Source organism: Perognathus longimembris, chromosome 3 (genome assembly GCF_023159225.1).
Source record: "Perognathus longimembris pacificus isolate PPM17 chromosome 3, ASM2315922v1, whole genome shotgun sequence".
Taxonomy (NCBI): domain Eukaryota; kingdom Metazoa; phylum Chordata; class Mammalia; order Rodentia; family Heteromyidae; genus Perognathus; species Perognathus longimembris.
In genome coordinates, this window is record NC_063163.1 from 50249469 (window position 1) to 50260343 (window position 10875).

Consider the following 10875-nt stretch of genomic DNA (forward strand, 5'->3'; position numbering starts at 1 on the left):
AATGAACTCAATTTACTATTTCCTTACCCGTCTCTGTGGCTTTTATTTGTAATTATTGGCTGACTGCCCAGACTAGCTCCCTGTAATCTTTTTGAATTTTAAGTGATGCAAGTAGATGTCCTTGCTTTGTTAATATGTTAAGGATTTTGCTACCATGTGTAGTGTAAACTGTAGGTTTCTGGGTATGTGTTTTATCAGCTAACCGAAGACTCCTTATCCTCTTTAAGTTTTTGTTATAACTAGAAGTAAGATTTTGTATGTATTAAGATGACTCCATAGTTTTTCTACTCTTTTAAAATAGCAGTTCAGTTCATTAATTAAAATACTAAATTCCACATTGTTTTGTTGTAGTATATTTTTTATTTGTTGCTGGATTAGATTTGCTAATACATCTGTCTTCTGGGTAGAAATGTAGATGGTTGATTTTAACAACTTGTCATCCTTCTCCTCCCACTTAGCACTTTTCTACCCAGTGAATCATGCTCTCAGTCTTTTTCTAAAAGTTTGTTTTCTTAGGTGGGCTTCTGAAGACATCCTCCTACCTCTGCCTTCCTTGAATTATGGGTTAATGTTGACACAATTGACTTGTTGAGATATGGTCTCCCTAACATTTGCCTAGACTGGCATTTAATCATAATCCTATCTCTGCAGCGTAGCTGTAATTACAATTTCTTCTTTTCTGCTATAAGCACTTAAAACTAAAACAAATTTCTTTTTCTGAGCAGACTTTTGTTGTATCTTTATAACTTTGATATGTTTCTACCATTGTTCAGTGCAAAATATTTTCTCATTTATCTTGTGAGTTTCTTTTTTAACCAGTGACTACTTGAAAGTTATAACTTGATTTCCACGTTTGGAGATTTTTGCAAATATTGACTTGTTTCTTAATTATGTCATCATCTGAGTGCAGGAACTGTAAGATTCCTCTCCTTTGATGTTTTCAGAGACTTATTTGGGGGCCACACTATGTTTTCCTCTGCTGAACAATCCACATGCACTTGAAAATAATATACAGTCTGCTGTTTCAGGGTATATGTTCTTTTTGTTGTTGTTGTTGTTTTGCCAGTCCTGGGGCTTGAACTCAGGACCTGAGCACTGTCCTTGACTTCTTTTTGCTCAAGGCTAGCACTCTACCACTTGAGCCACAGCGCCACTTCCAGCTTTTTCTATATATGTGGTGCTGAGGAATTGAACCCAGGACTTCATGTATACAAGATGAGCACTTTACCACTAGGCCACATTCCCAGACCCACTATTTTTTTTTTAAAATCCCGTGTGTGTGTGTGTGTGTGTGTGTGTGTGTGTGTGTGTGTAATTTATCTTTTCCCTGGCATGTGTGTGTAATTTATCTTTTCCCTGGTGTGTGTGTGTGTGTGTGTGTGTAATTTATCTTGTAGCTTCTTTGTGTATAAATTCTGTTTCCATCAGATATTATTTCCAAACTACAAAGAATGATAAGAAATTTTTTATATAAAAGAATTCAAGGATTATGACACCAGCAGGCCAACAAGGTAAAAATGCTAAGGAATTTTTTTTAGGTTGAAGGGAAATAATGACAAATGGAAATGGACTTCCAGGACTTTATCTCTTCTCACTAATTTTATCCTGCAGAAAGGCCAAATGAACACTACTGATAGTAATTGTCGAAACATTTGATGGTGGGAGTGTAAAATGGTACTACTGTTTTTATAAACTTTTAAAATGACCCATCATTTCTATTCTTAACTATCAAAGAGAAATAAAAGCATGCATTCACAAAGACATGTAGGGTGATATAGTTTGATATTAGTAATGACCCAAACTGGGAGCAGCCAAAGTGTTCATCAATAAGGAAGTAGATACATAAGCTATGGACTTTTTATGCTATAGAGGAACTATTGTGCAATAGAAAGGAACAAACTTTTCCTACACGCAGTCACATGGGTAAATTACTGAAACATGTTGAGTGAAGGAAACCTTATAGAAAAGCATGTGGTACCAGGCTATCATGGCTTACACTTGTGATCTTAAGATACTAAGAAGCCTGAGATCTGAGAACAGCAATTTGAAGCTAGCCTGGGAAGGAACAAGCCAGAAAGTGGAGCTGTGGCTCAGATGGTAGAGTGCCAGCCTTGAGCACAAGAATCTCAGGGACAGGTACCAGGCCCTGAGTTGAAGCTACAGCACCAGCAAAAGTAATGTGTGGTGGAAGAAATACCAGAATGTTATGGGGTCTGGGGGAGGTACCCCAAGTGGGAATCAAACCCATGTCCCTCCAGAGTCCACCACACAGAGACAGTCTCAATCAAAGATGGATTTATTGGGAAAGTAAAAAGCAACCGACTGGCCAGGGACGCAGCACAGACTGGGGAACTGAAACTGCGACCCCTAATAGTCATTGAGCTGGGGTTTATAAAGTTAAAAGCATAGCACAAGATGTAGGGTGTTGACGCAGGGGTTAGAGCAAGCAACAAACGAGTTAAGCCATTTACAGAAGCAGAATTTTGCAGTCAGGTTGTCCTAATATTTAACTTCATTTTAACAATTACTATCTTGTGGTTACCTCTTCTTGGGGTGGAAATTGGTAATAACTGGGAAGAAACAAGGAACTTTCTGATAATGTTGGTTAGAGTTTGTGTTATAGTTGTTTATGTCTATCCAAGCACATAGTATGGACCCTTAAGACTTGTGCATTTTATCTTTCATAGATTTTATTGGAAATAACATAATTTACATTCAAAGCTATAGTGAACTGCACTCTACAACAAGCATACGTTAATGTGATGAAGTGCATTAGTGTAAATGCTAGGATACATATATGACAAAGCAGACAGTAAATGTTAATTGTGGACTGTAAGTGGTGGGAACCTAAAGTGTTCACTGTATAATTCTTTCAATTCTTGGGTGTTTGAAAGTTTTTCTAATACTAGAAAAAAAAAGGTTTGATAGCATTTTTTCACTAGGAAAGGGATTTTTGTATTCTGTTTTCCCTCAATAGCTTTATAGCATTGTTTCCACTGCTAGATGATACTCTACTGAACTGATGAGCTTACTTAAGGAGTTCTCATGTGTTAGGAGTTTAAATTGTTTTCCATCTTTTACTAAAATACAATGATGATGTATACTTGTGTACAAAAATATCATCTCTGTCTCTTAAAGATAGATATTTGTATGAAACTACTATGTCAAAGGGCATGGAAAGTTTCAGATTGTTGACTCTCTTTTGTCCTTTCTGGACAACCCTGCAGAATACCCAGAACTTCCAGAGCTTGGTGAATACACCACTGGTCTAGAACATGTTTAAGTTATTCACTTGTCTGTACATTAAACTAAAATTTCTTATTTGATCTCTTGTCATTCTAAGGTTTATTTAGAGCACCTTAATAATTTGCCTGAGTTCCTAGTTAGCCAATGGCAGTGCTGCCTTGTATATATGTCATTCATCAATATCTAGTGCAAAACACATGGATAAGTTAAGGCATCAGGGTTAATTCAGCTAAATCTACATTTCATGTGTATTTATCTTCTGAATTAGGGTAGCATTTGTTTCCTGATATTAGACTGGATATTGTACTGATTTGCATACTATCTTATTTGTCTGTACTAACTCACAGAAAGGAAATAGCTTTCTCATTTTCCTTTGGCTCAGGCCATGACAATACACATAAAGCCCATGTATTACATGATGCTCAATGATCTATTAGAAATGTACTTCAAGTCCTGTGACATGATGATCCTGATTGAACTTGCCTGCTAGATTTCTACTGTGAATAGTTAATTTGTTTATAAAATGTGATTCTCTGTTCAGAGAGTATACTGTCAGCAGGTATCCCTCCATACCAGCGTGGTGTTTCTTCCCAGGGTCTGGCTGTTGTGTGAACTATGGTAGGCCTGGGTGAGAGAGAAAGATATTGTATCCTGGCTGCAGTTGTCTGTGTAGCACAAGAGTAGGTGTCCCAGGAGATAGTGAGTTCAGGGGTTGTGAGAGCTTCTGGCTGGTGGGAATACAGCCTTTCTCTGAAACAGACTAGATGGGGAGGAACAGGGTCTTTACAAAAAAATATAGAATGAATGTCTTTGCACAAAGAAGAAAATGAGACTAATTATTCTTATTACAACTCTTTGATCAGAGAACGAATCAAGTATTGCTGTGAGCAGCTGCGTGCTCTGTTACCATATGAGCAGGGGAGGAAGAATGATATGGCTTCAGTTATTGAGGCAACAGTTGATTATGTGAAGTATGTCCGGGACAGGATCCCTCCAGCTGTTTTGCGCAAGGTATCCACTCTCAAAGCCTTGGATTTACCCTTGTAAACAACACTTTTATGCAGTAATTTTATTCATTTATTTTTTTTTGGTAATTGCAAATGTGCTTCTGTATATGTGTGAAGGTATCTACATCTGACTGCATCTATGTACATCTACAATGTATTTCCTAGATTTCAGAAGCCATTAAGAACAATAAGAAGTATTGGAAGAAACCACAGGCCATCCAGCTTTGCCTCCAAGGCCCAGTCATGTCTCAAAGGTATTGAGAATCCAAAATCTCCTTGTTATTTTTGTCTGATACTGCTGCTAGATTTGTAGCTAAGACAACAAATCCACATGAAAGCTCATGCATTTGTTATAGACCAATGAACCTTTCTCTTTGCCAATGTTTACTTACTACGTTATGGTGGTAGACATATATAATATTCTCAGGCTCATAATCCTTTCATCATTTGACTCCCTCTTCTTTTGTTATTCCTAAGGATGTTAAAAGGGAGCTTTAAAGATGTAATGACAGTGGCAGTATAGCAGGGCATGATGGATCTCAAAGTTCCTCTATCCTGGACATCAAAGGGTCTGGAGCTCAATTTCAGTCAACTGTGCTTAAATTCATTGGTACAACATGGCAAGCCAAATGACTGCTTGCTTAGATTTATTAGATGATGTAAATAAAGGGAACCAGCAGAGAAAGAGCCAATCATTCCTAAAAAGAATCATCAGGGGTCTTGTTCCCCTTCTTAGTCTAATATATAAGTATATGAAATTGAGGCTCTCTTAGGATTTTTAGAACTTGAATAATAGAAGAACATTTGAACTCAACAGTGTTATGTTGTCTTCCTGGAGAAATGTGTTAAGTGATTTTTTTTGTCTTTTCAAGGAAAAGCACTGTGTTGACAAGCAAGTACTCACCTGTGAGAGAGATGCAGTTGGTGGCTGATAAGTGTTTGGATGTTTATTCTGAGCCTGCTGCGGGGGGATCCCTGGATGAATCTATGAGAGGTGAGCCTTACCTAGCACTTGTGCCTCTCATGGGATACTTGAACCTGCAGAGACACCCTGTGCATCGCTGGGCCCCTATGAACTTAGTGCCATCATGAGGGAACCAAGTATAGCTGGGTCTACATTAGGATCTCAGTGTATAGCACAGATTGGCCTGAAATTTGCTGTGTATCCCACATTGGCCTTAAACTCCTCATCTTTCAGCCTCAACTAACACTGCACATCCTTCTCCTCCATATGCAGTGCAGGAAATCCTTAAAGTTTCTCTACTGGATTTATCTTCAGAATACTTAACAGCTGTTAGTATGATGTATTTATTGCTTCTATTCTTGCTCTATAATATGACTCCATGAGGTTAGGGCAGGCTGTGGCTCACCCAGCATGTTAAGTACACAGCAGAGGTCCCATGTGCATCGATGGGAACATAGGAGGAGCCACAGGAACAATTAAGTTCCTAGGGTTGATGTCTAAAGTCAGAAGAGAAAGTGGCCAAAAATAGAACACAGCTGTCCTTGTTCATACAGTCAAGTAGATCTCGGGGAAATTTATTCATCAGTATAGGTTCTTATCCTGACCTAAGTAAGAAGAAGAGAATAGGAACTAAAGTTGCCAGGAGCCATGATTGTACTACTTAACATAGCTATGGCTGAGTGTTCCACAGGATGCTTAAATCTTCCCAGATTAAATCAGGAAGAAGTCAGGCCACATTCATGTGCCTGTTAATGTTATTTCTTACATATGTGCACTGTCTACATGCCACAGCAACACTGTTTCCATGACAGTGAGTTTACTTCTCATTTCTAAATAGATCGTTCTCAGACAGACACAGATATACTAGGACTGTAGACTTATGGCATGTTCAAGTAGTAGGAGTCCTGGAAGGCCAGTGAGTGAAAGCCTTAATTCAATTTTATGTATAAGTTGCTGCTTAAAAAGCCACATGAATCCTTTTATGACTGGCTAAGCTCATTACCATTCATCTTGTATATACTTTCTTCAAGTCCTCTTTCAGGTATGTTTTCTCTCTAGTATTGTTACTGGAAATCATTTGTCTCCTGATGTTTTTAACTTCATTTAATGTGTACAATATTGTTATACAGTCCTCATCACCATTTTAATGTCTTTAAACATAAAATGATTTATAGAATAATTTTCTTAGTCATCTTCTTATTGCTACATTTATCATTTACAGTTTGAAGTTAGAGATTTTATATGCCACGTGATGGGAAAGTCTTCCTTACATACAAAATTTCCTCTTTTTTGCATTTCTCCATGCACCACATTCCTGCAAGTGTGTGGTGAATGAATTACAGAACAGAGAACACATATTATACTTACATGATATAGGTTCATAATCACCATGCTGGTTTTTTTTTTTTTTTTTTTTGGCCAGTCCTGGGCCTTGGACTCAGGGCCTGAGCACCTTCCCTGGCTTCTTCCCGCTCAAGGCTAGCACTCTGCCACCTGAGCCACAGCACCCCTTCTGGCCGTTTTCTGTATATGTGGTGCTGGGGAATCGAACCCAGGGCTTCATGTGTAGGAGGCAAGCACTCTTGTCACTAGGCCATATTCCCAGCCCCCCACCATGCTGTTTTTGAAAGAGGATTAAAATAATTGCCATCAGTTACATCTTCCAAATTTTACTTTCACTACCAAGAGCAAGAGAGAGTAAATGTGCACTCAGGATCACAAGGTGTCTGCAGTCGGCCTAACCTGAATGTGGACATGTTTAGACTTTGTCAACTTTCCTTTTTCTGTTCTTTCTGTAACTCTGTTCACATTTCCTCCAATTACATATTTTTCAAAAAAAATTACAGGTATACTTGTATTTACAGTAGACATACAATTGCATTGTTTCATTATTACTCATTTTTGAGGTACTGGGGATTTGAACTCAAGACTTCAAGCTTGCTAAACTTGTGAGATCCTTTTCAGCCATAATTGCCAGCCCTGTTTTTCAGTAGTTATTTTTAGAATAGGGTCTTGCTTCCTGCCTGGGTATATGCCTGAGTTTTGATCTCCTTTCATTGCTGGGATCACAGGTGCATACCACTATATCCAACTTTCTTCCCTAAGTAAGGTAGAGTACAGTAGGCTTTTATGCCACAGCTAACTTGGCTCTATTATCCTCTCAATTTTAGCCTTCCATATGGTTAGGACGAAGGGTATGCACAACTGCACTGAGAAGAGGTTCTTGTGAACTTTTTTACCTACACTGGCTTCTAACTGTGATACTTACATTTTCAGCCTCCCAATTATGTAGGATTATAAGCATAAATCATTATGTATGACCCATGATAGTCCAGAGAAAATATATAATCACTATGTTACTTGGATTTTGTTATTAACTATACATTTTAAAACTCATCTTCTGGTTACTGTATGAAATATAAAATAATCATATAACCTACTTCATGATGGAAAATCTGCCAAATTTTATTCATGGCTGAATGGAATTGTTCTTTTCCACATTATTCTTTGCTTTATAGGGATGACCACTTACAATGATGATGAAAGCCAAACACACACACACACACACACACACACACACACACACACACACACACACACACACACACACCAAGATATACAGAGATGATACTTGAGTACTGATTTATAATGTGTACATTGCATTAAGTGTTAGCCATCAGTGTTTGAGTGTAACAGTAGGAAAAGTGTAAATTGTGAGTAAATGAAATAGAGGACAATTTATTTCTGATACCCTAGTTCAAAGCTACAGATTGCTACCCAGAGCTGATAGATATTTGTTTTCTTTCTTATTACAGGTCAGTCAAGCTCTACTTCAGAGAGTATTATTGGTGATCTGTATAAAACTCGAATTCCCAGTGCAGCCCTCTCCCTTAATTCCTTTCATGCTGTCAAATACTATTCTAAAGTTATCCTTTCCTATAATTCAGCTGCCGTTACAAATCAGAACATTGACATTCATTTGCCATCAGCCATGCCCAAAGTCTCAAAGTTTCTTCCCCAGCAGTGCAATTCCATGCTGGGACAGACACACACAGCACAACCCAACTGCTTGGTAAGTATTTGGAGGGCCGTGGGTCAGATTGAACTCTTCTCCATCCTGACCTGTACTTTATTATTATTAATGTGGCTGAAAAGATGTTAAATTGGAACATAAAAGCTGAGATCATTTCTAAGGTACTCAGCTTGGTGGGTGCAAACTAGGTACTATTAACTCAGTTTAGTTCTTGTTCCTTATGATGCACTGACTATCTGGATTTCCCACATATGGCTCAGCTTGTTTGAGGAGACCTTACCAAATAGATCCCAATATCCTCTTGTCTTCCTACTTCTACTCAAAATTACTAAGATGCCAAATCCCACTTCCCCATTCCCCACCTTCTGCTGCTTTCTCAGGCTGGTAGCAGTCACTCTTACCACATCAAACCTGTTGTTCCAGTCACTAAGAATAGAGTAGGTGGTTGTTGAGTACCTGTTATGCTCTGTTCTGGGATTATGCTTAGCCATTATTCTAAGAAGTGCTATGGAGCTGCAAAGAAGCAGGCAATTGTAATAGGAGTTGAAGTCTCAGGAGAAGTTAGGGACAGCTTACCCCTGAGAAGTACTTTCTAAATCAAGATCTCAAGACAAAGAATTAGCCAGATCAGTGGTTCACAGTCAGATGTGAAAAGAAGAACATTCCAGACAAGTAGATCAGCATGTGTAAACTGTGCAGTCTTTGCTTGTTAGATGAACTCCCAGGTCAAGTGAAAAACTCAGACTAGACTGGCCTTCTCATAACCTTCACATAGTTGCCAATACTTTTGGATATTGATAATAGCTAATATATTTGGGAACTTGGTAAGTAAATGCTATATACTATCCATACTTAATGTTCTGGTGAATTCTTGGTACAGTCCTTTGATGGTAGATTCTGTTGTTTTTTTCCATCTGAAAGTGAGAGTAATAGTAACCTAAAATTTTTGTGAGAAAAATAGTGCAAAGAGAATTGCAAAGAAATACATGAAGTAGCTTCAGATTTATTCCATCAATATTTCAATAGCAAGGACAGTATAAATGAAAGACAGTTACAACATTGCTTGACTAAGGAGTCCAAGTTCGTTGCTCAGTATGGTCGTTAACTCCTGGGCTCAAGCAATTCTCCTGCTTTAGGTTGAGTAGTGGGGACATAGGCATGCATCACCCAGCCTGGCCTGTTAGTTTTTAGTTGTTGACATATTTATTCCATGTGTGTTTTGTTGCAAAATTATTGTTTAAAAAAAGAATTACTTTATTAACAAGTATTTTTAAACCTGTAGATTTAGTCATCGACAATTAGAAAAATCACTAACTGTCACCTTAGGACATAGAAGGTACAGGCAGGATTTAATTAATGCATTTTTCTCCTTTCTCTGCAGCAGCAGTATTGGGCATATTAACAGCACATGTTTGAAATTACTGTAGACTACCTGCAGGTGCAATTGGACAATACAGAAGAGAGGAAGGAGAAAGGATTTTGGAACCCATATTCATAGACGAGTATCAAAAGAGTTGGCATTGTCTGACATGTACTAAATGTGTTAAAAGCTTATGCAGATAGGTAGAAAGAGAGGAAAGAGTCATATTTTTACTTATATACATGCTTGGACTACTCCCAGCTAGAGAGCTATAGGAACCAATGACCTAGGTGACTGAGACTTTTTTCTTCATCAAAAAATGATTCCATTTATGAAAAATTTACAATAGAAGGAACACCCCTGTGAACTTAGTGACAGGATAAGGTTTGAGAAAGTGAATTGATATTCCTATGTCACTGAGCACAGGTAGTACAACTTATTTTTACCGTCTCAGTGAATTACTGTCCCTTACTTGTAGGTGCTGTCTTTAGATTTGACATGTATCCGTCACCCAAACTAGAAATATCTAGAAAGATGCTCAGAGGTGTTTGCCTCTTCACTCCATGACTGATGAATAACCTGATGGGTTTGTGTTTGCATTTTACAATCCTTTCAGTGGAATATTAGCTAATAGAAAAAAATTCTTTATTGATCTTTAGTTACAGTCTAGCATATCAGTGCATTCTTTGTTTTTCATCTCTTCCTTCCTATGAGCATTAGAAAAATAACTATCGAACAAAGAAAGACAATTGCCTGTTTTATATTTTAAATGTTCTTATGCAGGAGTTTTACTGTTGTTCAGAGGTGACTCTGAAAATCCACTTTTTGTTTTGTTTAATAAAAACATGTTCCCACTTTTAATAGTACTGTGTAAGGAATTTGATTTTACTAGAGTTTTAAGAAGTTTTAATAATTACCTTAGAGGTAATGTTTGTGTTAAATTGTATAAACTTTCTTTGAGGATGCCAAGATGATGGAATTTTTGGATGTATGACATTCTATGCAAAGGAACTAGAAGTTTGTAACTAAAGTTCCATGCTTGTTATTACAAATGAGTGCCCACCCTCCATTGCCTGCTTGTAACTGCTGTCCTACATTGTAGCTGAGGCTTTTACTTTGATGGGAGTTTTCACTAGATCTACAAAAGATGCCTGTAGTCAGGAATTTTTAAACAGAAGACTTAGAGAGTAGGACTCCCTGGAGCCATCTCTCTATTTGGTGCTTTCTCATTACCTTGTATCCTTTCAGAATGTGGAGAGGAACC

The 10875-nt window shown here is 37.8% G+C and overlaps 1 protein-coding gene across 1 annotated transcript in view; it reads left to right on the plus strand.

The window, feature by feature from the left end:
• The window catches only part of Sohlh2 (spermatogenesis and oogenesis specific basic helix-loop-helix 2), a 45957-nt gene extending 36304 nt beyond the window's left edge, over positions 1–9653 (plus strand). Inside the window, exons 8-12 of the mRNA XM_048340600.1 lie at positions 4110–4257; positions 4419–4507; positions 5126–5247; positions 8034–8290; positions 9633–9653. Of these exons, the coding sequence (XP_048196557.1) occupies positions 4110–4257; positions 4419–4507; positions 5126–5247; positions 8034–8290; positions 9633–9653 (637 nt within the window). The remainder of the gene's footprint in view (positions 1–4109; positions 4258–4418; positions 4508–5125; positions 5248–8033; positions 8291–9632) is intronic.
• Positions 9654–10875: the final 1222 nt, after the last annotated feature.